The following is a 26775-nucleotide window of genomic DNA, read 5'->3' as shown; positions in this document are numbered from 1 at the left end:
TTGTAAATAAAGTTTTGTTGAAATACCATCACTAGAATGAAAAGCACGCATGCGCACAACGCGGAGACTGAGAGGTGTCCGCGTCTGCGCACTGAGTTTCTAGCTGTAGACGCCCCGTCGTTTTGCGCATGCCCAGCATGGATTCTTAGCAGCTTCCGGTTTAGCTCCCGCCCGGTTCGCCATCTTGGATGGGCTGAGAGGAAAAAAAAAAAAGAGGGGGAGGAGAGGAGCAGCGAGCTGTATAGAGAGGACGGGGCGAGGGGGCTGCAGGATGCTCCCCGCAGACTGACACCGAGCTGGGGCTCCGGCACCGACGACTCCTCAGTACACGGTGTATGGGGACAGTGCGGCCATGTAGGCTGCACCCCCGGGGAGGAGAGCTGTGATCAGGCTCCATATTGGGGGGTATCTGCCTCACATTGTGTCTCTGTATGGGGGAGACCACTCTAGGGGCTGCTGTATAGTCACACACTAGACATATGTCCGCGGAGATCGCCACGGTTACCGGGACCGGGGGGCTCGCTGCCCACGGAGCCAGCATGGGAGGCCACGGGCAGCGGCTGAGCGCCCACTGAGACCCCCGCCTGACTGGCCAGGACCCTGCCGCACTCTGACGCTTTCCGGTAAGTGACGGGGATGCCGGTGTGTACGGGGGTCCAGGAGGTCACCGGGAGTGCAGCCAACACCGGCGGGCGAGCTCGGGCATCAATCCGCACCGTCCCTTTAATTCGTCCCCTCCCCTACTGGCCGCCATTGCATGCCCACCCCGGGTCGTGATGATGAGTTTCCCGCTGCCGTTATGGGATGAAGATGTAACCAAACAGCTTCTGATACGGTAATGGTAGCACTGGAAGGGGAGTGGGGGGCTGTCATGTTTCGGACAGAGAGGGGGGGTATGTCATGTGCCGGACAAGTGTGTGTGGTGGAGTCACGTGCCAAACGGGGTGATGTCCCTTGCTGGGGGAGGGGAGCACTGAATGTGATAAATATTAAAGGGGCTTCTGGGAGTTTTTACAATTGGCAAAAACATCAGGAACAAGATAAAATAATGTAATCGCTACTGTCTCTGTGATTTTCCCCCTCCCCTGGCTGCCCCAGGACCAGAAGTAATGACGTCCTGTCTGTGAGTCACGTGACGTTTACATGTCTGGCGTGTGATCCCACCAAGGCCAGTGATTGGTTGAGGACATCATGTGATCACAGACAGGATGTCATCACTTCCTGTACTGACCACTCTCAATCAGACCGATCAATAAGTCCTGACGTGGCTGATATCAGAGAACTGTCACTGGCATCCAGCTGTGGGGGGGAAGAGACACAGACTTTTGGCCTCAGCAGATCCCAGATTAAGTTCTGTCCTGGTAAATAAAGCTTAGAATCATAGAATCGTAGCGTTGGAAGGGACCTCCTGGGCCATCTGGTCCAACCCCCTGCTCAAAGCAGGATTCGTTAAATCATCCCAGACAGATGTCTGTCCAGCCTCCGTGTGAAGACTTCCATTGAAGGAGAACTCACCACTTCTCGTGGCAGCCTGTTCCACTCATTGATCACTCTAACTGTCAAAAAGTTTTTTCTAATATCTAATCTGTGTCTCCTCCCATTCAGTTTCATCCCATTGCTTCTAGTCTTTCCTTGTGTAAATGAGAATAAAGTTGATCCTTCTACAATGTGACAGCCCTTTAGATATTTGTAGACAGCTATTAAGTCTCCTCTCAGTCTTCTCTTCTGCAAGCTAAACATTCCCAAATCCTGCAACCTTTCCTCATAAGACAGGGTTTGCAGACCGGTCACCATTCTGGTCGCTCTTTTCTGAACTTGCTCCAGTTTGTAGATGTCTTTTTTAAAATGTGGTGCCCAAAACTGGACACAATATTCCAGATGAGGTCTGACCAAAGAGGAGTAGAGGGAAATAATGACTTCACGTGATCTAGACTGTATGCTTCTGTTAATACATCCTAGTATTGCATTTGCCTTTTTTGCTGCTGCATCACACTGTTGACTCATATTCAGTCTGTGATCTATTAGTATACCCAAGTCTTTTTCACATGTGCTGTCACTTAGCCCTATTCCTCCCATTCTGTATATGCTTTTTTCATTTTTATTGCCCAGATGTAGTACTTTGCATTTCTCCCTGTTAAAAACCATTCTGTTAGTTGCTGCCCACTTCTCCAGTTTATTTAAATCTTTTTGAATCCTCTCTCTCTCTTCTCTAGTATTAGCTATCCCTCCTAGCTTTGTGTCATCAGCAAATTTAATCAGTTTACCCTCAATTCCTTCATCTAAATCGTTGATAAAGATGTTGAACAATACAGGGCCCAGGACAGAGCCCTGTGGTACCCCACTTGAGACATTCTTCCAACTGGATGCTTGCTGGTTTTGAATTCTATAGGACATGTTTTAGAGTCCTAGTAGAGGATTGGGCGGTAGGGGGTCATGGAGTTTCCACTTGTGCCGTGGTCGTGTTGGTGGTTTCCTTCCATGAAGGTTTTGTACTGCGCTTTGGAATATGTTGGTGCAGCAGAAATGGAGGCTCAGTAATGGCTGCCGCTGTCACCTGCCTCAGAAACCTTCCCTTTAATCTTGGGGGCTCTGGAGGTTGCTTGCACCCTGACAATCATCTGGTTGACATTGGAAACGGTCAGCAAGTTTATAAACTGAGCTCCTGAAATGCTGGCAGAGGATGACACTTCCCAGAATGCAAATCACCAGTGAAAGCAAGGACTGCTGGGAGATGTCAGCTGTGGATGCTGCACAGTTGTGTGATCCTTCCCTACTCCTCAGTGCAGCACGACTCCACTTCTGGGATATGTAGTTCACCTTGTGGCTGGTGACTTATTCCCGCCGATACTGCCCCTCCACCCCCTGACTTTACTGGAGAAGGGGTTGTGCTGTGGCGTGACAGGTGCTGCCAGTCCTCCAGAGCCAGGAATGGGCAGCTCTGCAACTCCAGGATGCAAAACGTGTAAGTTCTGCGCGGAGTCACAGTGCAGGGGCTCGGCTTGTATGCCGCCATATTGGCTGTGACCGTGTGACCAGACGTTCTCCTTGCTTTATTTTGTGGGCTGTGGAGGTCGCTGCTCGGACTCGCGCTACGTACTATGCAGGGAATGTTCCAAAATGAGGGACACAACGGTGACACTAGATTCTCAAAATGATGCACGACATTGGACGCTGTGACTCTGCATCCTTCTAGTCAGTGGCACATAAGCCCAAGTCCCTTTTTACCTAAGCCCCAACTACCACTGAAAGTAGTGGGAACTCGACCTCTCCCAGGTGAGACGTTCTCACCAGGGTTTAGGTCCGGTGAGAACTGGATAGGGTCATTATTCACCAACTTTAAGACCTTTGGTGGTCCCGAGCAGTGGAGACATCGATACTGCGGTGGAGTCTTGTCCTGCAGAACAATCCTGGTTTTCTGGAGACACACAATTTTTCCTGCGCCACTTATGTCTTCTAATCGCCAGCAGGAGGTTCTAGAGATAATTGTGATTCAATTTCAACCCAAAAAGGTTCAACAAGTTTCTCTGTAATAATCCCACCCATAGCAGAGCCCACCTCCACCTCGCTGAGGTCTGAGTGACAGTGGAGGTTTGTGCCCGGTACTGATCCATCTGCTCCGTCCAGAGTCGTCTCATCAGTCAATAAAACCTGGAAACAATCTGTATCCGATATTTTATGGACCAGTCCTGATCAGTGCTGTGGAGTCGGTATAAAATGGAGCAACTCTGACTCCTATCATATCTAATCCATCGGGCGCAGTAGTACAATGCAGGGGTGCGGGAAATGTTTCCATAATGATTTGTGGAAAGTTCTGAAATGTCCTGTAAATGTCTGTTCCGTTCCTGATCTTTTAGGGGAGATAAATCTGCTGCACTTTCTGCACATGCTCAGTAGTGACCGGGGCTGTGGAGTCTGTATATAGTGATCAGGCCTATCACTAGCCATCCTGCCCCGTGTATATATAGTATATAGGGAGGGATATACACAGTATATAGGGATCGGGCCTATCACTAATGGTAGGAGCCATCCTGCCCCTGTATATATAGTATATAGGGGATATACACAGTATATAGGGATCGGGCCTATCACTAATGGTAGGAGCCATCCTGCCCCGTGTATATATAGTATATAGGGAGGGATATACACAGTATATAGGGATCGGGCCTATCACTAATGGTAGGAGCCAGCCTGCCCCTGTATATATAGTATATAGGGGGATATACACAGTATATAGTGATCAGGCCTATCACTAATGGTAGGAGCCAGCCTGCCCCTGTATATATAGTATATAGGGGGATATACACAGTATATAGGGATCAGGCCTATCACTAATGGTAGGAGCCATCCTGCCCCTGTATATACAGTATATAGGGGGATATACACAGTATGTAGGGATCAGGCCTATCACTAATGGTAGGAGCCAGCCTGCCCCTGTATATATAGTATATAGGGAGATATACACAGTATATAGGGATCAGGCCTATCACTAATGGTAGGAGCCATCCTGCCCCTATATATACAGTATATAGGGGGATATACACAGTATGTAGGGATCAGGCCTATCACTAATGGTAGGAGCCATCCTGCCCCTGTATATACAGTATATAGTGCTTTGCTGTGGAGTTTTAGTCGGAAGTCAGGGAAATTGGATAGTTGCAGTTAGTTGTTTGGCTTACCAACCTCATAACCCTGGTCGTGATATTTTTCTTCTGTGTCTTGCTCAGTGGTGGTCGGGCTCAGCCTCCTCGGCCATGTCTCTGAGCACTGAACACCTTGTACTTCTGTGTCTTGCTCAGTGGTGGTCGAGCTCGGCCTTCTTACCTCGGCCGTGTCTCTGAGCACTGAACAACTTGTACTTCTGCGTCTTGCTCACTAGTGGTTGGGCTCGGCCTCCTCACCTCAGCTGTGTCTCTGAGCACTGAACAACTTGTACTTCTGTGTCTTGCTCAGTGGTGGTCGAGCTCGGCCTCCTCACCTCGGCTGTGTCTCTGAGCACTGAACAACTTGTACTTCTGTGTCTTGCTCAGTGGTGGTGGGGCTCAGCCTTCTCTCCTCGGCCGTGTCTCTGAGCAGTGAACAAATTGTACTTCTGTGTCTTCCTCAGAGGTGGTCGGGTTCAGCCTTCTCTTCTCGGCTGTGTCTCTGAGCAGTGAACACCTTGTACTTCTGTGTCTTCCTCAGAGGTGGTCGAGCTCAGCCTTCTCTTCTTGGCTGTGTCTCTGAGCAGGGAAAAAATTGTACTTCTGTGTCTTGCTCAGAGGTGGTCGGGTTCAGCCTTCTCTTCTTGGCTGTGTCTCTGAGCAGTGAACCCCTTGTACTTCTGTGTCTTGCTCAGTGGTGGTCGGGCTCAGCCTCCTCACCTCGGCCGTGTCTCTGAGCACTGAACACCTTGTACTTCTGTGTTTTGCACAGTGGTGGTCGGGCTCGGCCTCCTCTTCTCTGGGACATTACACCTCTGCACTGACAACTGAGGGGCAGCCTCGGTGGTTGTCAATTTTTACTTAGAATCATTATTGATTCTCTTCGATGTCTCCGCTGCTGTCTTCGTCTTCTTGCTCGACTGTTAGCTGTTGTCACCTCTTCCTATAATGTGTTATGACATTTTGGGGGGTCGGCGGGCCCTCGTTAAGTGATAGGGCTCAGGGGGGCGTCTTTATTTTACTATGTGTCTGATGAATGCAGTGTGATCCCGCGGAGGCGACCATGGGGGAAACGCAGGACGCGGCAGCGCTGACACAGGAAGTTCACAGCCATTGTCACTTTATGGCCGTGATTGTAGCAAAGGGCGGTGTGTCACCTGGGACTTGCAGTGTTTGATGTTATGTCACCGTGTCTAATAGTGCTGGAGTGTTAAGAGGGGCTGATATCAGTCACAGAGATATGACCTTGATAAAATCTACATACCCCATGAATATTTTCACAATTATTCACATTACACCCACAAACATAAATGTATTTTATCTGGATTTTCTGTGACACAACACTAAGTACAAGTATTTTTGACGTGTAAAGGAAATGATACAAGGTTTTCAAATTCTAAATATAAATCTGACAATTGTTCTGTGCATTAATATTCAGCCTCCTGTGGACTGATGCCCCTAAATAACATCCCGAGGGACCAATCGTCCCCAGAAGTCACATAATTAGTACATTGCGTCCACCTGGGTGTTAATTCTTCTCAGTACAACTACAGCTGGTCTGTGAAGGCCTCAGAGGTTTGTGGAACATTGAGAATCAAACAGCATCATGAAAACCAAGGAGCCCACCAGACAGGTGAAGGATAAAGTTGTGGAGAAGAAAGCAGGGTTAGGAGATATATATATTATATCTATGTAGCACAAGCTCTGAACATCTCGAGGAGCATCAAGCCATCATCCAAAAATGGTGGGAGACTTGCAGTTGTGCCATATTATTAAGATATGGCCGTCCACCTAACCTGAAAATTCAAGCAAGGAGAGCACTAAGGCTGCTTTTACACTTGCCGTGCTTTCGTGGGCCGATTTTGTGGCCCCAATAGATTCCTATGGGGCCGCAAAATCGGCCCGCCACAATTCCACGGTGTGCCGTACGGCCGTGGAAGCTGTATTTGCGGCTGTGATAAAAGCTCGAGCTTACTCGATCTTTTTCATGGCGTATGGACACGGCCCCCATTGAAAATCAATGGGGCCACAAAAACAAACTTCCGTTTGTTTTTGTGGAGCACCGTGATGTCTGATTTTGCGAAACGCCGTTTTTTTTTCCAGTGCTATTTCAATAGTATTGGAAAAATAAAAAACGGCGATCCGCAAGCTTTTTTGTGGTCCGTTATTGCGGCGGACCGTAAAAATTGCGGCGATACGGCCCGCAAAAATGGGCCACAAAAAAAAGCAGCAAGTGTAAAAGTAGCCTAATTGGAGAAGCAGCAGAGAGGAGGCTCGTGGTCACTGGATGAGCCACAGATCCACAGCTCGGGGGAGAATCTGTTCACAGGACAACTATTAGTCATATGCTCCCACAAATATGGCCTTTATGGACAGGGCTGTGGAGTCGGTAAGCCAAACCTGCAACTCCGACTCCTCAATTTCTCTTACACCGACCACGACTCCGACTCCCACACATATTGCTTATATTTAAGTGAAACATTTATTGTAGTACAATGTGAACCTCAGACATGTAATCATTTTTATGATCCCATAATCAAGATATTTAGATAGAACAGAATATATATTGGTGTACTACCCGGTTTTCATTCTTTTTGGTACAGATACGATATGGATAGACAGATATGGATAAATGGATAGATAGAGCAGATTTCTAATCTGCTTTTGCTATTGAAAACATTATCTATGAGCTCAAAAACCTTTCAGGTGATGCGTTTTTTTAAAAAGATGATCAGCTTTTGCAGCTGAAAAACGTATCCTCAAAAAACACAGGAAAAACGCTGTGTGTGAATGTAGCCTTAGATCAGGAATAGAACAGCCATTTATAGGACATTTCATAACTTTCCCAAATTCCTATGAAAAAATATTCAGCACATTCTGCATTGAATTACTGTACCCAATTTATTATATATTTTAGGAGTCGGAGTCGGTCCATTTTATACCGACTCCAACTCCGACTCCACCAAAATGAGCACCGACTCCACGACTCCGACTCCACAGCCCTGCCACAAATATGGCCTTTATGGACAGGGCTGTGGAGTCGGTAAGCCAGACTTCTGACTCCAACTCCACAGATCTGGTCACTACTGAGCATGTGCAGAAAGTGCAACTAAAAGCAGAGATCCTCAGGTCAGGAACAGACATTTAAGGGACAGTTCATCTCTTTCCCAAATTATTATGGAAACATTTACAGCAAATTCTGAATTGTACTGCTGCACCTAATGTATTATATATGATGGGAGTCGGAGTTGGTCCACTTTGTTCCATCTCTGACGCCACCAAAATGGACTCTGACTCCACAGCCCTGTTTATGGAAGAACGGCAAGAAGAAAGACCTTCTTGAAATCCATAACAAGTCCCATGTAGGGGACCCAGCGAGCATGTGGCAGAAGGGGCTCTGGTCAGATGAGAGCAAAGGGGAACTATATGTGGTGGAAAACTAACACTACACATCACCCTGAAAACAGCATCCCCACTGTCACACATGGTGGTGTAAGCATCCTACTGTGGGGAGGTTTTTCTTCAGCAGGGGCTGCGAAGTTGGTCACAGGTGATGGGAAAATGGATGGCGCTAAACTCAGTGCAATACTGGAGGAAAACCTGTTAGATGCTGCAGGAGACCTGAGACTGGGACATAGGTACACCCTCCAGCAGGACAGCGACCCTAAACATCCTGCCAGAGCCACAATGGAGGGTTTAGCTCAGAGCATATTCCTGTGTGTGATCGGCGCAGTCACCGACCAGACCCAAATCCCAGAGAATCTGGGACAAGACGTGAAAATTACTGATCACAGACGTCTCCATCCAGTCTCACTGAGCGAGAGTGAGGGGGCAAATTATCTTCTCTAGATGTGCAAAGCTGGAGAGACCCCAAAAGACTGCAAAGAAAGGTGGGAGAGACAGACCCCAAAAGACTGCAGAGATAGGAGGGTGAGACAGACCCCCAAAAGACTGCAGCAGTGACTGCAGAGCAAGGTGGTCCTACAAAGTCCTGATCTCGGAGCTGAGTGTGCACGGCACAATTGTCAGATTTATATTTTTATAATTTATTAGAAAACCCCGTTTCGCTTCCTATACACTTTACAAATACTTGAACTTACTGTTGGTGTCACATAAAATCCCAATAAAATACCTGTAAGTCTGTGGGTGTAACATGGACACTGTGGGAAAGTTTATGGGGTATGAAGGTTCTTTTCAGGGCACTGCAGGTTTGGGGAGTGTGAGCCTCCCTTCAGTGGAGTCCATTGTTATCAGGGTGATTATTTCATGGCCACGTTACGTCTGTGCTGCTCCTCCATTGTAGGACGTCCCTGCGCTATAAATGTTTCCTTGTTCTGTGACTTGGTCGGGGGTCTCGCAGCTTGTGGGGGCCACACCGTCCTCCCCACTGTAAGAAGTCTGGGATCTGGATGGTTAAGGCACAAGATCTCCTGTGCTCAGTGTGTGACCCAGGGATATTACGTGGATCGGGAGCGGGTGTGATACACTTATTGGTGTTACGGACATCAGAAAAGAGTTGTATTTCTGTCAGAGTAATATGTGGGTCATCCTATTCTTGGAATTACTCCAGACATTGTTGCCCATTGCAAAATCATTTAACCAAGAGGCTGAGGGTTGTGGGTCGGTGACAGCCTGGAGGAGGGTGAGGGCGGCGGGTCAGCGACAGCCGGGAGGCGGGTGAGGGCGGCGGGTCGGCGACAGCCTGGAGGCGGGTGAGGGCGGCGGGTCGGCGACAGCCGGGAGGCGGGTGAGGGCGGCGGGTCGGCGACAGCCGGGAGGCGGGTGAGGGCGGCGGGTCGGCGACAGCCGGGAGGCGGGTGAGGGCGGCGGGTCGGCGACAGCCGGGAGGCGGGTGAGGGCGGCGGGTCGGCGACAGCCGGGAGGCGGGTGAGGGCGGCGGGTCGGCGACAGCCGGGAGGCGGGTGAGGGCGGCGGGTCGGCGACAGCCGGGAGGCGGGTGAGGGCGGCGGGTCGGCGACAGCCGGGAGGCGGGTGAGGGCGGCGGGTCGGCGACAGCCGGGAGGAGGGTGAGGGCTGTGGGCAGGTGACAGCTGGGAATAGGGTGGTGCAGTGACATCCAGGAAAGAGGGGTGATGGTGATGTGACTGTGAAGCTAGGAGGAGGGTGAGGGCCTTAGGTCGGTGACAGCCGAGAGGAGAGTGGCAGGTCGAGGGCAGCAGACTGGTGACAGCTAGGAAGGTGGGGTGAGGGCGACAGGTGTTTTTCCAGCCTGGGAGAGTCGGGAGGGGGGTGAGGACGACTAGTCGGTGGCAGCCGGGGAAGGGGGGGGGGGGTGTGAAGGTGGCGGGCCAGTGGGAGGAGGGTGAGTGTGGCGGGATGGTGGGAGGAGGGAAGAGGGTGAGGGTGGCGGGATGGTGGCAGCTGAGGATGGTTTAGTGAACCGCTGAGTGTGGGAGGGTGATGGGTTGTGGGGGCTGTAGGTCAGCGGCAGTGGATGGAGGCGGAGGGCGTAGTAGCGGAGGGTGGCGGGTCAGTGGCTAACACTGTGCAGAGTTGGTTGTGGTTCACCAGGGGCAGGTGAGGGATGAGTCCTGCCCATTACCAATGATGGTGGGTGCAGAGCCTTCTCGCCAGCCTGTCGTCCTGCCGGGGTCACAGCCGTGCTGTGCTGGGGGGCGGCAGATGGAGGAACTGACTGACGGCTCTGCCTGACTCCCGGCTTCCGCCCCCTCTGGGTGAAGACCAATAGAAAAGCTGTAACTATGGCTGTCAGCAAAGGAGGCGGGGCCTCTTCTGTCATCTCCCTGACCATAACTGGACGCAGCCTCGCCGGTAGTGCGGGGGTTAATGCATCACCTGGCGAGACGGTGGTCGGAGGAGCGCTCGTAGCGATGGTGGTGTGCATGGCAGGGAAAGAGTTAACGGCGGCTTTCCGCAGGGTAGAAGGTATTTATAGTGTGGTGCGCTCACGTGCCCCCTACTATCTCGTCAGACGCCCCCTGCTTTTCATTGTGCCCCCCATATTTGCCTCTTTCCCCTTCTCTGCCACCATGGAATAATTGGAGATGTTTCTTCTATCCTCTCCTGTCTGACAGCCTCGGTGGGTCCGTCCTCCATTGGGAGTGGTGGCGGTGGCTTCCCGCGGGGGGTATCCCCTGGCGCTCGTCATGCCGTCCAACGCCCGGGCTGGCAGCCTGAAAGACCCTGAGGTGGCCGAACTTTTCTTCAAAGATGACCCGGAAAAACTCTTTGCCGACCTGCGGGAGATCGGGCACGGCAGCTTCGGCGCCGTCTATTTTGTAAGTATCCTCCATTACCAGGACCAGCGACGATTGAGACTGACCACCTCCATAACCATGATTGTCCTCCCTCCAGGCCCGAGACATCCGGAATAATGAGGTCGTCGCCATTAAGAAGATGTCTTATAGTGGCAAGCAGTCTAATGAGGTGAGTGCTGCCCGGCAGGGGGCGGCGTGTAAGGTGGGACGCACGCTACATGCACTGATACTAAACCTCTCGCCTTATTGGTGTAGAAATGGCAGGACATCATCAAAGAAGTGAAATTCCTCCAAAAGCTGCGACATCCCAACACCATAGAATACAAAGGATGTTACCTGCGGGAGCACACGGCCTGGGTGAGTAATACTGAGCCTGCGTTATATCCAGCATTATACTCCAGAGCTGCACTCACTATTCTGCTGGTGCAGTCACTGTGTACGTACATTACTGATCCTGAGTTATCTCCTGTATTATACCCCAGAGCTGCACTCACTTTTCTGCTGGTGCAGTCACTGTGTACATACATTACATTACTGATCCTGAGTTACATCCTGTATTATACTCCAGAGCTGCACTCACTATTCTGCTGGTGCAGTCACTGTGTACATACATTACATTACTGATCCTGAGTTACATCCTGTATTATACTCCAGAGCTGCACTCACTATTCTGCTGGTGCAGTCACTGTGTACATACATTACATTACTGATCCTGAGTTACATCCTGTATTATACTCCAGAGCTGCACTCACTATTCTGCTGGTGCAGTCACTGTGTACATACATTACATTACTGATCCTGAGTTACCTCCTGTATTATACTGCAGAGCTGCACTCACTATTCTGCTGGTGCAGTCACTGTGTACATACATTACATTACTGATCCTGAGTTACCTCCTGTATTATACCCCAGAGCTGCACTCACTATTCTGCTGGTGCAGTCACTGTGTACATACATTACATTATTGATCCTGAGTTACATCCTGTATTATACTCCAGAGCTGCACTCACTATTCTGCTGGTGGAGTCACTGTGTACATACATTACATGACCGATCCTGAGTTACTTCCTGTATTATACCCCAGAGCTGCACTCACTATTCTGCTGGTGCAGTCACTGTGTACATACATTACATTATTGATCCTGAGTTACATCCTGTATTATACTCCAGAGCTGCACTCACTATTCTGCTGGTGGAGTCACTGTGTACATACATTACATTACTGATGCTGAGTTACCTCCTGTATTATACCCCAGAGCTGCACTCACTTTTCTGCTGGTGCAGTCACTGTGTACATACATTACATTACTGATCCTGAGCGCAGCTCTGGATTGTGGTACTGGCTGTATCATATAACTCTTTGTTGACTAGGGTCTGTACTCGGTGATTCCCGGTTCTGCGGCTCCGGTGGTTTTCTTATTACCGCCGGTGGTTCTGGTGTTGTCACCCGTCTGGTTCACGGCTTCGTGTGACGTCTCTTCTTTCTCTTTTGTAATTCTTATAATACACAAAATTCCAGTAATCCGTCATGCACAGATTATTCCCTTCATCCAGCGCCCTAGTCCTTTCTCTGTGGCGCCCCCTGCTGTTTCCCTTGGTAGTATCGCATGCACCCGAGCTCGGTGTCCTCTGTATGATGGTATATGTTCGCTCACATCCCGTCTTGTCTGCGGAGTCTGATTGCCGTGAGTGGGAGGCAGCGCCGTGTACAGAAAAAGCCATCACAATGGCCCCCCCCCGGCCACCGCCACGTCACTGCCACACACCCCCGCCTGCCTCTTGTGCCCAGAGACCGGCTAGCAGATTAGTCACCTCATTCCTCTGCCCGCCTGCATTCTCCTGGACCCCCAACCAGTCTCCCTTCTGCGTTTCTCTAGTACCCCTGGCTGCTCTATCTTCTGAGAGTCCCCAGACTTTTCCCCCGACCCCCCCCCCCCGCTCCTCCCTGCTGCTTTCCCCTCACGGGCCGCTACTCCCTGCTCCGTTTTCTTTCCTTCAAGCCTCCCCGATCGCTCTCCCTTCTGCATTTCTCCTGTACCCCTGGCTGCTCTATCTTTTGCGTGTCCTCAGACCAGACCACACCCCCCTCCACCCCGTTAGTTTCTCTCCCTTCTCCATTTCTGCAGGCCCCTACCTAGGCCTTCTCCCTACTTTTTTTTTTTTTTTTTTTTTTTTTATTTTCTCAACCGGGCCAGCTCCTCCCTGCTACTTTTTTCCCCCGGGCCTGCTCCTCCCTTCTGCATCCCACCCGGCTGCTCCTCCCTGCTGCGTACCGCCACCCCCCCCCCCCATGGGCCGCACCTTCCTGCTGCATTTTTTTCCCCCCTGGGCCCGCTCCTCCCTGCTGCGTTCCCCACGATCCTCCCTGCTGCCTCTCCTGTGGCCGCTCCTCCCTGCTGCGTTCCCCACGATCCTCCCTGCTGCCTCTCCTGTGTCCGCTCCTCCCTGCTGCGTTTTCTTTCCTTCTGGCCTCCCCGATCGCTCTCGCTGCGGTGTCTGTCACCCCCAGGCATCGGTTTGATGTGAGGTTGGCAGCGGAGAGGATTGAACCCTGGAGACTCCTCATCTTGACCCCCGTGGGCGTCACTCCAGACTGAACTCTCATTATTATTTTTTTCTTCTCATGCTCCCATGGCCGATGCTCAGCTGGTGATGGAGTACTGCTTGGGATCTGCTTCCGACCTCCTGGAGGGTGAGTTACATGAGACTGAGGGTCCTTCTGTCCGTCATGTAGTGACGATCCTCCAGCGCTCACCCCGTGTCCTCATTATCCTGTACAGTGCACAAGAAGCCACTCCAGGAGGTGGAGATCGCTGCTATCACCCACGGTGCCCTCCAGGGCCTGGCCTACCTGCACGCCCACAACATGATCCACAGGTGAGGGTTCTATGTGTCAATCCTCCCCATACTACCCCAGAGCTGCACTCAATGTTCTGCTTACTTTTAGTGGAAACAGTCAGCAGGTTTGTGTTCAGTACTTGCTGACTTTCTTGCTTTCGTCTTGTGTAGGGATGTGAAGGCCGGTAACATCCTCCTGACGGAGCCGGGGTTGGTGAAGTTGGGGGATTTCGGCTCTGCGTCCATCGTGGCTCCAGCTAATTCCTTTGTAGGAACCCCGTACTGGTGAGTGGAGCGCTCACTGGACTGATTGTGGGTGCTGGGAGTTGTCTTCCTATGTGGTAGTAGTTTTGTCAACATCACGAAACAATCACTGATCTCAGGGAGACCAGTCAAAGAAAACACTGCGGCAGCCGGCAAAGGCGCTCAATCAGTGAAATCCTAGGTGCAATGCTCCCTGGGAAATACAAATATGCAAATAAGCCTGTGGAGCCTCATTTAAGTTTAGTTTTGTGTAATGCCCCGTGCTTGCTCTTCAGGATGGCTCCGGAGGTGATTCTGGCCATGGACGAGGGGCAGTATGATGGCAAGGTGGACGTGTGGTCCCTGGGGATCACCAGCATTGAGCTAGGTAAGTGCCTGAGCACGGGGCGCCGGCATATTGGAACTTGGAAGAGCTTCTCCTACGCCCTGCCGCCAGTGTGACGATATATAGTGTGGCATCACATCCCGGGTCACCGATGTACAGCACGTTATCCTGCCGAAGAGGAAGGGGAGAGCCGGGATCCATCACCCGTATGATCAGTAATGATGACTGTTCCTTCTTCCCCGCAGCTGAGAGGAAGCCCCCGCTGTTCAACATGAATGCTATGAGTGCCTTATATCACATCGCCCAGAATGAGTCTCCTGTCCTGCAGTCCAATCATTGGTGAGTGCCACACCCGACGATGGTGCGGCCTCTGGACCCTGGGGTATCACCAGTGTATTTGTCTGAGCCTCCAGTCCCCGTCGTATCGCCAATATACGTGTCTGAGCCTCCAGACCTCGGCGTATCACCAGTGTATGTGTCTGAGCCTCTGGTCCCCGACATATCACCAGTATACGTGTCTGAGCCTCCGGTCCCCGACATATCACCAGTGTATGTGTCTGAGCCTCCGGTCCCCGACATATCACCAGTATACGTGTCTGAGCCTCCGGTCCCCGACATATCACCAGTGTATGTGTCTGAGCCTCCGGTCCCCGACATATCACCAGTGTATGTGTCTGAGCCTCCGGTTCCCGACATATCACCAGTATACGTGTCTGAGCCTCCGGTCCCCGACATATCACTAGTGTATGTGTCTGAGCCTCCGGTCCCCGACATATCACCAGTGTATGTGTCTGAGCCTCCGGTCCCCGACATATCACCAGTGTATGTGTCTGAGCCTCCGGTCCCCGACATATCACCAGTGTATGTGTCTGAGCCTCCGGTCCCCGACATATCACCAGTGTATGTGTCTGAGCCTCCGGTCCCCGACATATCACCAGTGTATGTGTCTGAGCCTCCGGTCCCCGACATATCACCAGTGTATGTGTCTGAGCCTCCGGTCCCCGACATATCACCAGTGTATGTGTCTGAGCCTCCGGTCCCCGACATATCACCAGTGTATGTGTCTGAGCCTCCGGTCCCCGACATATCACCAGTGTATGTGTCTGAGCCTCCGGTCCCCGACATATCACCAGTGTATGTGTCTGAGCCTCCGGTCCCCGACATATCACCAGTGTATGTGTCTGAGCCTCCGGTCCCCGACATATCACCAGTGTATGTGTCTGAGTCTCCGGTCCCCGACATATCACCAGTGTATGTGTCTGAGTCTCCGGTCCCCGACATATCACCAGTGTATGTGTCTGAGTCTCCGGTCCCCGACATATCACCAGTGTATGTGTCTGAGTCTCCGGTCCCCGACATATCACCAGTGTATGTGTCTGAGTCTCCGGTCCCCGACATATCACCAGTGTATGTGTCTGAGTCTCCGGTCCCCGACATATCACCAGTGTATGTGTCTGAGTCTCCGGTCCCCGACATATCACCAGTGTATGTGTCTGAGTCTCCGGTCCCCGACATATCACCAGTGTATGTGTCTGAGTCTCCGGTCCCCGACATATCACCAGTGTATGAGTCTGAGCCTCCAGACCTCGGCGTGTCACCAGTATACGTGTCTGAGCCTCCAGTCCCCGGCGTGTCACCAGTATACGTGTCTGAGCCTCCAGTCCCCAGCGTATCGCCAATATACGTGTCTGAGCCTCTGGACCTCGGCGTTTCACCAGTGTATGTGTCTGAGCCTCCGGTCCCCGACATATCACCAGTGTATGAGTCTGAGCCTCCGGTCCCCGACATATCACCAGTGTATGAGTCTGAGCCTCCAGACCTCGGCGTGTCACCAGTATACGTGTCTGAGCCTCCAGTCCCCAGCGTATCGCCAATATACGTGTCTGAGCCTCTGGACCTCGGTGTTTCACCAGTGTATGTGTCTGATTCTCCATGATTGTCGTGTTTTATCCTATCTCGCAGGTCTGAATATTTCCGGAATTTTGTGGACTCCTGTCTACAGAAGATTCCCCAAGACCGGCCGAGCTCCGACATCCTGCTCAAGGTCAGTACAGTTCGCCGGTGTCGGACGAGACTTTCTAAGCGGTGATTATAAAGCCTCCTGTCTCTCCTCCATCTCAGCACCGCTTCCTGCAGCGGGAGAGGCCACAGACCGTCATCATGGAGCTGATCCAGCGCACAAAAGACGCCGTCAGGGAGCTTGACAACCTGCAGTACCGTAAGATGAAGAAGATCCTCTTCCAGGACACTCAGAACGGGCCCAACACCGAGACCACTGAGGAGGAGGAGGTGAGAGGACTGTTGGGGGTAGTCCAATAATAGAGAACCCATCTTTCATGATTATTCTGGTATGACGTGGTACCGTGGCTGTACCAGCGGGGTGTCTGCGTGACACCATGACTGTACCAGCGGGGTGTCTGCGTGACACCATGGCTGTACCAGCGGGGTGTCTGCGTGACACCATGGCTGTACCAGCGGGGTGTCTGCGTGACACCATGGCTGTACCAGCGGGGTGTCTGCGTGGCACCATGGCTGTATCGGTCCACATGGCAGGGGTCTGGCAGGCGGATACATTGTCCTTTCTCTCTTCTAGGAAGCGGAGCAGTTTCTCCACTGTACGGGCACAATAACCAGCATGGAGAGCAGCCAGTCCGTGCCCAGCATGTCCATCAGCGCCAGCAGTCAGAGCAGCTCGGTGAACAGCCTGGCAGACGCCTCCGACGATAGCGGCGAGATGGCCATGATGCAGGAGGGCGAGCACACAGTGACCTCCAACAGCTCCGTCATACATCGCCTGCCGGTACGTGCTTCTCAGGAGCCACAGGAGCCAACTGACCACCATAGTTGTGGAGTATCCCAGCCAGTATAAGACCACCCACAACGGTGGGGATGATATTACTAAGTGCTGATGATCAGGATGATCCCGGCAGACATGACCGCCGTAGCGTGTAGCTGTATGGAGTGGAGGGCCGGGGACTCCAAGCCATCAGCCTCCATTGTGTGATTCTTCTCCTGGAGGTGGATAGAAGCCTTTCCCTGTTCGGTTGCTATAACCCAACCCCCCCCCCCTGGTTTCACCATTTTAGTCTTTTTTTTATTTTTATTTCTCCAGACTCATGACAACATATACGATGATCCGTACCAGCCCGAGATGGAGGCCCAGCAGTCGACCTCGGCCGCTCGCAGACGGGCATACTGCCGCAACAGGGACCACTTTGCCACGATCCGCACAGCCTCGCTGGTGAGGGTCCTGCAGTGATGGGGGTCTGGTTCTATGATGTCGCCATATCGTCTATCACGTGTTTTCCGTGTCTCGCAGGTAACGCGGCAGATCCAGGAGCATGAGCAGGACTCTGCTTTACGGGAGCAGATGTCTGGCTACAAGCGCATGCGCCGGCAGCACCAGAAGCAGCTGATGGCGCTAGAAAACAAGCTGAAGTCCGAGCTGGATGAGCACCAGCAGCGTCTGGACAAGGAGCTGGAGGCCCACCGGAGCAACTTCTCAGCCGAGACCGACAAGCTGACCAAGAAGCACCAGGTCATCTTCGAGAAGGAGGTAATGTCTGACCACCATCTGTGGGAACCTAGAAAGTGTTGGTTCTCTGCTGCCCCTGTGTATTGGGGATGTCCGGTTTGTAGGGGCCCATGTGGGTGATGGCGGCAGCAGGTGGATGTAACACGGCCTTTACTTCCCAGGCGAAGTCTGCCATGACGGAAGAGAAGAAGTTTCAGCAGCACATCTTGGGCCAGCAGAAGAAGGAGCTGACTAACCTGCTGGAGAGTCAGAAGCGGCAGTACAAGATCCGCAAGGAGCAGCTGAAGGAGGTGAGGAGTCGAGGGGGTGGACGAGGCGAGATTGGAGAAGGGACGAGGCGAGGGGGCACAAGGCAAGATTGGAGGCGAAGGGCAGGGGGACACGAGGCGAGATTAGGGGCGAGATGAGAGGATCTCTATCGGCTTGGCCTGTTACTAAGGGCTCACACATTTGAGGTGATTGCCGCTTGCTTTGTGTCTGGAGGGGAGCGGTGATGATTGCGCAGAACGATCAGCGCTCCGCTCGTGCATTTTGGCAGATGCAGACATGACGTAAGCGGCAGCAGTCACCTACTGATGACAAGTGAGCCCCCCAGACGGCCGCTGTCGCCCACCGCTCACCTGCCCGTCTGGTGCTGGGTGAATGACACAAGACCCTGACGCTGTCCCATTGTGCTGATTAACGCTTGACATTTTGCCGCTGATCTCGGTGTGCGGCTGGGAGGTAATTTTGATCTTGTTGTCGTAGGAGCTGCAGGAAAACCAGAGCACCCCAAAGCGGGAGAAGCAGGAATGGCTGCTGCGGCAGAAGGAGAGCATGCAGCACTACCAGGCTGAGGAGGAAGCCAATCTGTTACGCCGGCAGCGACAATACTTTGAGCTCCAGTGTCGGCAGTACAAGCGCAAGATGCTCCTGGCGCGGCACAACCTGGACCAGGACCTTCTGAGGGAGGTGAGTGCGGGATCGGAGTTGCCGGCCGGTGGTGCCGGACCGTGCGGGATCAGAGTTGCCGGCCGGTGGTGCCGGACCAATTAATCGCTTGTCTCTTCTCCCAGGAGCTGAACAAGAAGCAGACGCAGCGGGATCTGGAATGCGCCATGCTGCTGCGACAGCACGAGTGCACCCAAGAACTGGAGTTTCGGCACCTGCAGATGTTGCAGCACACCCGCAGCGAGCTGATCCGCCTGCAGCACCAGACAGAGCTGGGCAACCAGCTGGAGTACAACAAGCGCCGAGAGCAGGAACTACGGCAGAAACACGCCGCTGAGGTCCGGCAGCAGCCCAAGAGCCTGAAAGTAAGGCCTGGGGAGGAGGAGGAGGAGGATGGGGTAGAGGGAGGCACGTTCAGCCTCTGCAGCTCTGAGGGTGAGGAGGACGCAGCAGATGTGGGGGGAGCTGTAGAGCGCAGCGAGGCTGATGGTTGTCCAGACCCGGACGCTCCATACTTTGAGCTGTCTTCTGCATGGATGCCTGAGCCGGAGGTCTCTGTGCGTCCGTCCCCTCCACAGGTCTCCTCCTCGCTCCCCAGTCACGCCATCTGCGGGGCGCTGACTCTGCTGGCAGCCTCCCGACCTTTCTGTCCCTGGTCCCTGCTGCCTCTGCTGCTGGCGCTCCTCACCCTCTGGAGGTCAGGGCCGCTCCTAGACTCTGCGCTGGTGGCCCTGGAGACCCTGGGGGCCAGCCTGCTGTGCGGCTACATCCTGCTGTGCTGGGTCTTCCCTCTCGGTTCCGCCACCTTTATGCTGCTGGCTCAGAGCTGGGGGGCATTGGCCGCGCTGGCAATGAGTTACAGACTCCGCTTATATTACGTGCCGGTCCTGGCCATTGCCGTGGGGGTCTTCACATCCCCTGGGATTTTCCTCTCCATATTTCTGGCCGCTGGCTCCTTTGGAAGGCTGGCCGGTCAGTGGCTTAAAGGGTGGCCAAAAAGATCCCGCAGACTGTGGCTCAGGGCGCTGCTGCGGCTGCCGAAGCCTCTGTTCAGGGTCCTCCAGCGCTGCGGGGCGGCCGGAGAGGGAGGGCTCTTCTACCTCTTCCCCAAAACTTATAAAGGCGGTTACCGGAGCCGGATACCTGTGCTGGCCAGCCGCTCCTCCGCCGGGACCAGCAAACTGTCATGGTGGCAGCGGCTCACAGGGGCCCCCTCACACATAGCAAGGACACTAAACGCTAGCCTCACACGGGCCGTCCGCCGGCTCTGCGCCGTCCTGCCCCCAGCCGCCCTCATCTATATGACCAAAATGAAACTCTTAAGGGAGGAAAAGCCCAGCCGGATCCCCCGACTGATGAGCCGAGAGCGGAGGGAGGCGGCGAGGCACAGAGAGCAGCGGGGGCCCCTTATGGGAAGGGCCGTGGGAAGGGCCAGCGCCATCAAGCGAACAAACCCTATACCGTGGCGCTGAGAGCCGATGGCCACAAGTGTGAGGTGCCTTAATGCAGGGACATGGCGACGGGAAGCCTCTTGCACTATTTTATTAGATCTCCTTTTGCACGATTGATGCTCCTGTGTGCGGCACCGTACGTGACATGCACCCGGCACTGATAACGGGCGCCATTTCCATGTACAAAACTTGTATTATGGGATCAGACTACTAGGGGGCGGCATGAAGGGGGTTGGTTTTGTTTTGCATTTTTGTTTTGTTTTTTCTTTACATTTTTTTTTTTTTTTTTAAGGGCTCATGCTGGTCTCTGTGGCAGGGAAGAGGTTAACAGTCCTTACGATCAGTACTGTAATGCATTTATCTGCCCAGGGGACTTCCTGTGCCTTGTTATACCCACAGGGCAGTCTGTGAATCATCTGCATCTGATACAACCAACTGCTGTTGATTTTCATTGAGATCTCAGCTTGTGCTGTCTGCTGGGACTTGTAGTTCCACACTAGTGTAGTTGCAGGGCCGCGTAGTCCGTGTGCCGCTGCTGACATCTGGAGGCTGTTGTGTGCATCGCACACCGTTGCTTTGTGCAGTTGAGGCTTTTGGCGACACCTTGTGGCTCTTGTGTGTATTGCGTCTCGAGGTTTTGCTGCTCTGTTTTTCATGGGTTTGTGTATTTTTGGTAGCCTATTAGCCCTTTCTGTGCCTGAGACCAGCCTTCCCCAAACTCAGGATAAGAGGAAAAAAAACAAAACAAACCCCCTTTTTGTTCTCGTCACCCTTTTTTTTTTTTTTTAAATTTGATCATGATTTTTGTATTTTTTTTTATTTATTTCCTTCCCTTCCACATTGTGAAAAAACAAACAACTGCTGACCGTTCTGTTTTTATCAGCACAAAATATATATATATATATATTTAACGTTCAACCCCTGTGTTGCTGTGAGGAGGCCTGTGCAGGCAGCAAGGGGTTAAACCTATTTATTCTATACCTCTATATATATTTTTTATTTTCCCTCCATATTTTTTGTTCCCGTCCCCTCCAGTGTAAATCCGTCATTTCTGTTCCTTTTTTTTGTGTTATTTTTCGTTGTTTTGTTTGTAATAAACCGGAAGTGAAAATCATCCAGTTTGTGTCATTTCTTTCATCATAAACCATCTGTCATGGTGTCCGGGGCGCGGAGCTCGTGTACCTGCGGGGGGAAAGGCTGTGTCTGACAGGCAGGGAAGAGGCTAATGGTGTAATATGGGCGCCGGGGGAGGGATTGGTGATGACTGCGGCCAGCAGAGACTGGAGGGGGACGGACAATCTGCAGAGAGTAGGACCAGCTCATTCCTAGTATCCTCCAGTCACATCCAGAGCTGCACTCAGAGTTGTTACTCTTAAGAGACAATTAGGGCTGCAGTTACCTCCAGAGCTGCGCTCAAGGTCCTTGTACTCCCCTCCTATCCAGAGCTACGCTCAAGGTCCTTGTCCTCCCCTCCTATCCAGAGCTGCGCTCAAGGTCCTTGTCCTCCCCTCCTATCCAGAGCTGCGCTCAAGGTCCTTGTCCTCCCCTCCTATCCAGAGCTGCGCTCAAGGTCCTTGTACTCCCCTCACATCCAGAGCTGCGCTCAAGGTCCTTGTACTCCCCTCACATCCAGAGCTGCGCTCAAGGTCCTTGTACTCCCCTCACATCCAAAGCTGTGCGCAGGGTCCTTGTACTCCCCTCACATCAAGAGCTGTGCGCAGGGTCCTTGTACTCCCCTGACATCCAGAGCTGCGCGCAGGGTCCTTGTACTCCTCTCACATCCAGAGCTGCGTGCAGGGTCCTTGTACTCCTCTCACATCCAGAGCTGCGTGCAGGGTCCTTGTGCGCCTCTCACATCCAGAGCTGCATGCAGAGCCCTTGTACTTCCCTCACATCCAGAGCTGTGCGCAGGGTCCTTGTACTCCTCTCACATCCAGAGCTGCGCGCAGGGTCCTTGTACTCCTCTCACATCCAGAGCTGCGTGCAGGGTCCTTGTACGCCGCTCACATCCAGAGCTGCGTGCAGAGCCCTTGTTCTTCCCTCACATCCAGAGCTGTGCGCAGGGTCCTTGTACTCCTCTCACATCCAGAGCTGTGCGCAGGGCCCTTGTACTCCCCTCACATCCAGAGCTGCTCGCAGGGCCCTTGTACTCCCCTCACATCCAGAGGTGCGTGCAGGGCCCTTGTACTCCCCTCACATCCAGAGGTGCGTGCAGAGCCCTTGTACTCCCCTCACATCCGGAGCTGTGCGCAGGGCCCTTGTACTCCCCTCACATCCAGAGCTGCTCGCAGGGCCCTTGTACTCCCCTCACATCCAGAGCTGCGTGCAGGGCCCTTGTACTCCCTTCACATCCAGAGCTGCGTGCAGAGCCCTTGTACTCACCTCACATCCAGAGCTGCGTGCAGGGTCCTTGTACTCCCCTCACATCCAGAGCTGTGTGCAGAGCCCTTGTACTCACCTCACATCCAGAGCTGCGTGCAGGGTCCTTGTACTCCCCTCACATCCAGAGCTGCACTCACAATTCCTCCAGCATCGATGTTCTCTGTGCTCTGCCGCTCCTCACAGTATGAGCCCCTTATGACTGGTGCGAGGCGTCCAGTATTAACCCCTGTAGACGGTGGGATTGCAGCTCTGGATGTGTCTTGAGTATAAGGAGACGATTCATCTTGGGGTCTCAGTTCCGCTCCTCGTGCCTCTGCTGCCCCCTGCTGGTTCTCTGTATATGGCTGCATTATGGGAGATGTAGTCTGTGCGCCCAGCTCTGTATGTATTTATGTGCTATGGGGTCAGTGGGTTGTACAGGATGGGGGGCACGAATCTGCAGTGCACGGACCCCCGGGAAGGATTGATGATGTCTTCTCTTCACCCCTATTCTCCCCTTTCCTCCCTCCCGTCATGCACTGGGACTGTCCCCCACATCTGCTCCCGTCTCTCCCTCCCTCCATACATTTCTGTCTCTAGTCCAAGGAGCTGCAGATAAAGCGTCAGTTCCAGGACACGTGCAAGATCCAGACGCGGCAGTACAAGGCGCTGCGCAACCACCTGCTGGAGACCACCCCGAAGAGCGAGCACAAGAGCATCCTGAAGAGGCTGAAGGACGAGCAGACCCGCAAGCTGGCCATCCTGGCGGAGCAGTACGACCACAGCATCAACGAGATGCTCTCCACACAGGCCGTACGTACCGGGGCAGGTGGCACTACAGCTCCCAGCGTGTCTGCAGTGGGGGGGGCTCCGGCTGCCGCTTCTTCCTTCATGTTGTCCCCACCCTCTTGTATCTGCAGCTCCGGCTGGATGAGACCCAGGAGTCGGAGTATCAGGATCTGCGGATCCAACTGCAGAAGGAGCTGGAGCTGCTCAACGCCTACCAGAGCAAGATCAAGATCCACACCGAGGCGCAGCACGAGCGCGAGATCAAGGAGCTGGAGCAGCGCGTGTCCATCCGCCGGGCACTGCTGGAGCAGAGGGTGAGGAGGCCGAGGGGCGCCCCGGATACAGGGGATGGGGGGGAGGCTACAAGGGAGGAGGGGGGGGTGCCCCAGACACGGGAGGAGGGGGGAGGCTACAAGGGAGGAGGCCGAGGGGCGCCCCGGATACAGGGGATGGGGGGGAGGCTACAAGGGAGGAGGGGGGGTGCCCCAGACACGGGAGGAGGGGGGAGGCTACAAGGGAGGAGGCCGAGGGGTGCCCCGGATACAGGAGAAAAGGGGGGGGGCTACAAGGGAGGAGGGGGCAACTCAAGATGGGGGGTTAACCCCAGCTACAAGGGAGGAGGGGGGCAATGGCATCTGGACATTACAGCTGATAGCCATCCCCATTACCACTGGGAAAAAAAGGGGGGTTCTGGGCCGTCTCAAGACATGGTGGCCCAGGCTGCTCTGGCGCAGGCCTGGGGCCCGGATGGCGCTGCAGTGTGGCGGGTCTGGGGCCCGGATGGCGCTGCAGTGTGGCGGGTCTGGGGCCCGGATGGCGCTGCAGTGTGGCGGGTGTGGGGCCCGGACGGCGCTGCAGTGTGGCGGGTCTGGGGCCTGGATGGCGCTGCAGTGTGGCGGGTCAGGCGGCTCTGTGCGCCGTCGGGGGATGGTCTCTGACATGGTCTCTGTTCCCGCAGATAGAGGAGGAGATGCTGGCTCTGCAGAGTGAACGCTCGGAGCGGATCCGCAGCCTCCTGGAACGTCAGGCCCGTGAGATCGAAGCCTTTGACTCGGAGAGCATGCGTCTAGGATTCAGCAACATGGCGCTGACCGGGATCCCCGCAGAGGCGTTTAATCAGGGCTACCCGGCGCCCCCTCCTGGCTGGCCCTCCCGCCCCGTTCCTCGCAGCGGCTCACACTGGAGTCACGGCGTGCAGAATACTGGAGCTCCGCAGTTGTGGCGCCAGCCGACACTACTCGCCCCTCCCTCTTCTTCATGGGGTCTGCACCCTCCGGGCTCCTCATCGTCCGTCATGCCTTCTTCCTCCTCCTCCTCCTCTTCCTCTGCCTCACCGTCCTCCTCCAGCGGCCGAGCCGGCCTCCTCCTACTGCGTAACAGCCCCCAACCTCTGCGGAGAGGGGCCCCTGGAGGACCGTCCGAGGCCGGGCTGAGCCGAAGCACTAGTGTCACTTCTCAGCTCTCCAATGGCTCGCACCTGTCGTACTCCTGAGCCCAACGCCCTCCGTAACCCCTCGCTGGCGGCAGGAGCGCCCTCCCCTTACCTGTGATGATGACAATATGGCGGCTCTCGCCCTCTTTCTTTGATTCTTGGCTTCGGTTCCGTTCCTGCGCTATCAGACGGCCCCTCCCTGTGTACATAGCCCCCCCGCCCCACCTGCCCTAATTATTGGTTCCTCTTTTCTCGGTCCGCTGCCCCCGTATTTCCCCCCGTCTGTGGTAGAAGATCAATCACTGCTTGTTTTTCTAGCACTTTACTGGGTAAATGCCTCTAATTATGATTTTTTTTTTAGTCCCTTTTATTATCTGTTCGGTCGCTGTATCATTTTACTGATGTTGTCACTGGGTGTCCTGACGGGCGGTTGTGCGTCTGTGTGTACCGTGAGCGTGCGAGAGATCGGATGCCTGCAAATTTATTTTTTTTTTAATAGAAAAAAAAAAATAAAAAAAAACCTAAAAAAAAAAAGACAAGCTATTAAGGAATGTATTAAAAAAAAATAAAAACTCAATATCCCTCTGGGGTGTCTAGGCCCTCGAGGCCTCAGTTTCTGTACTTTTTTTTTTTTTTCCATTTATTTTATTTGGGAGGTGAGAATGAAGCAGGATCGGCCTGCGGAGCGCGGGCAATTCAGGAAACTGCAGAGACTTTACATTACATGAAATATGTTGGATATTAAAGTATTAAACTGGAATGGAAAATGGTGTCTGTGTCATGTGGAGGCGCGAGGAGGGTGGACGCCGAAAACATAGCGTCATGAAAACTAAAAAATGGTCAAAACTGCAGCTCATTGTGTGGAGATCAGTCACCACTAGGGGGAGCTCCCTGTATACAGAGATAACATAAGATCCCGTCTGCAGCCACCACTAGGGGGAGCGCCCTGTATACAGAGATAAATGATAAGATCGCGTCTGCAGCCACCACTAGGGGGAGCTCCCTGTATACAGAGATACATGATAAGATCCCGTCTGCAGTCACCACTAGGGAGATCTCCCTGTATACAGAGATACATGATAAGATCGCGTCTGCAGCCACCACTAGGGGGAGCTCCCTGTATACAGAGATACATGATAAGATCCTGTCTGCAGCCACCACTAGGGGGAGCTCCCTGTATACAGAGATACATGATAAGATCCTGTCTGCAGCCACCACTAGGGGAGCTCCCTGTATACAGAGATACATGATAAGATCCCGTCTGCAGCCACCACTAGGGGGAGCTCCCTGTATACAGAGATACAGTTGTGGCCAAAAGTATTGACACCCCTGCAATTTTGTCAGATAATACTCAGTTTCTTCCTGAAAATGATTGCAATCACAAATTCTTTGGTATTATCTTTTAATTTGTCTTAAATGAAAAAACAAGAGAATAAAGCAAAACATTGATCATTTCACACAAAACTCCAAAAATGGGTCAGACAGAAGTATTGGCACCCTCAGCCTAATACTTGGTTGCACAACCTTTAGCCAAAATAACTGCGACCAGCCGCCTCCGGTAACCATCAATGAGTTTCTTACAATGCTCTGCTGGAATTTTAGACCATTCTTCTTTGGCAAACTGCTCCAGGTCCCTGATATTTGAAGGGTGCCTTCTCCAAACTGCCATTTTTAGATCTCTCCACAGGTGTTCTATGGGATTCAGGTCTGGACTCATTGCTGGCCACCTTAGAAGTCTCCAGTGCTTTCTCTCAAACCATTTTCTAGTGCTTTTTGAAGTGTGGTTTGGGTCATTGTCCTGCTGGAAGACCCATGACCTCTGAGGGAGACCCAGCTTTCTCACACTGGGCCCTACATTATGCTGCAAAATTTGTTGGTAGTCTTCTGACTTCATAATGCCATGCACACGGTCAAGCAGTCCAGTGCCAGAGGCAGCAAAGCAACCCCAAAACATCAGGGAACCTCCGCCAT

General features: G+C 53.1%; 1 protein-coding gene across 3 annotated transcripts; it reads left to right on the top strand.

Annotated features, from left to right (window-relative positions):
* Positions 1-130: 130 nt before the first annotated feature.
* Positions 131-25571, top strand: TAOK2 (TAO kinase 2). 3 transcript variants are annotated; one of them, XM_073547339.1, is made up of 20 exons: positions 151-623; positions 10697-10900; positions 10977-11048; positions 11135-11236; positions 13526-13571; positions 13660-13756; positions 13889-14002; positions 14257-14348; positions 14552-14645; positions 16269-16350; positions 16428-16595; positions 16900-17106; positions 17419-17547; positions 17626-17862; positions 18003-18131; positions 18589-18792; positions 18897-19136; positions 23184-23396; positions 23504-23686; positions 24331-25571. In XM_073547339.1, exons 2-20 carry the CDS (start codon positions 10769-10771, stop codon positions 24862-24864), a joined length of 3075 nt encoding a protein of 1024 aa, XP_073403440.1. In that variant the 5' UTR covers positions 151-623; positions 10697-10768; the 3' UTR covers positions 24865-25571. The 3 variants fall into 3 exon arrangements, with proteins under 3 accessions (XP_073403438.1, XP_073403440.1, XP_073403439.1); XM_073547337.1 differs by lacking the exons at positions 23184-23396; positions 23504-23686; positions 24331-25571 and having other exon boundaries at positions 131-623; positions 18897-21336; XM_073547338.1 differs by lacking the exons at positions 151-623; positions 23184-23396; positions 23504-23686; positions 24331-25571 and adding an exon at positions 10429-10547 and having other exon boundaries at positions 18897-21336.
* Positions 25572-26775: the final 1204 nt, after the last annotated feature.

The sequence above is a fragment of the Dendrobates tinctorius genome, unplaced genomic scaffold (genome assembly GCF_039654945.1).
Source record: "Dendrobates tinctorius isolate UK_male_01 unplaced genomic scaffold, ASM3965494v1 ptg000152l, whole genome shotgun sequence".
NCBI classification, from domain to species: domain Eukaryota; kingdom Metazoa; phylum Chordata; class Amphibia; order Anura; family Dendrobatidae; genus Dendrobates; species Dendrobates tinctorius.
Note: the sequence above shows the minus strand (reverse complement) of the source record. Positions and strands in the feature narration are given on the sequence as shown.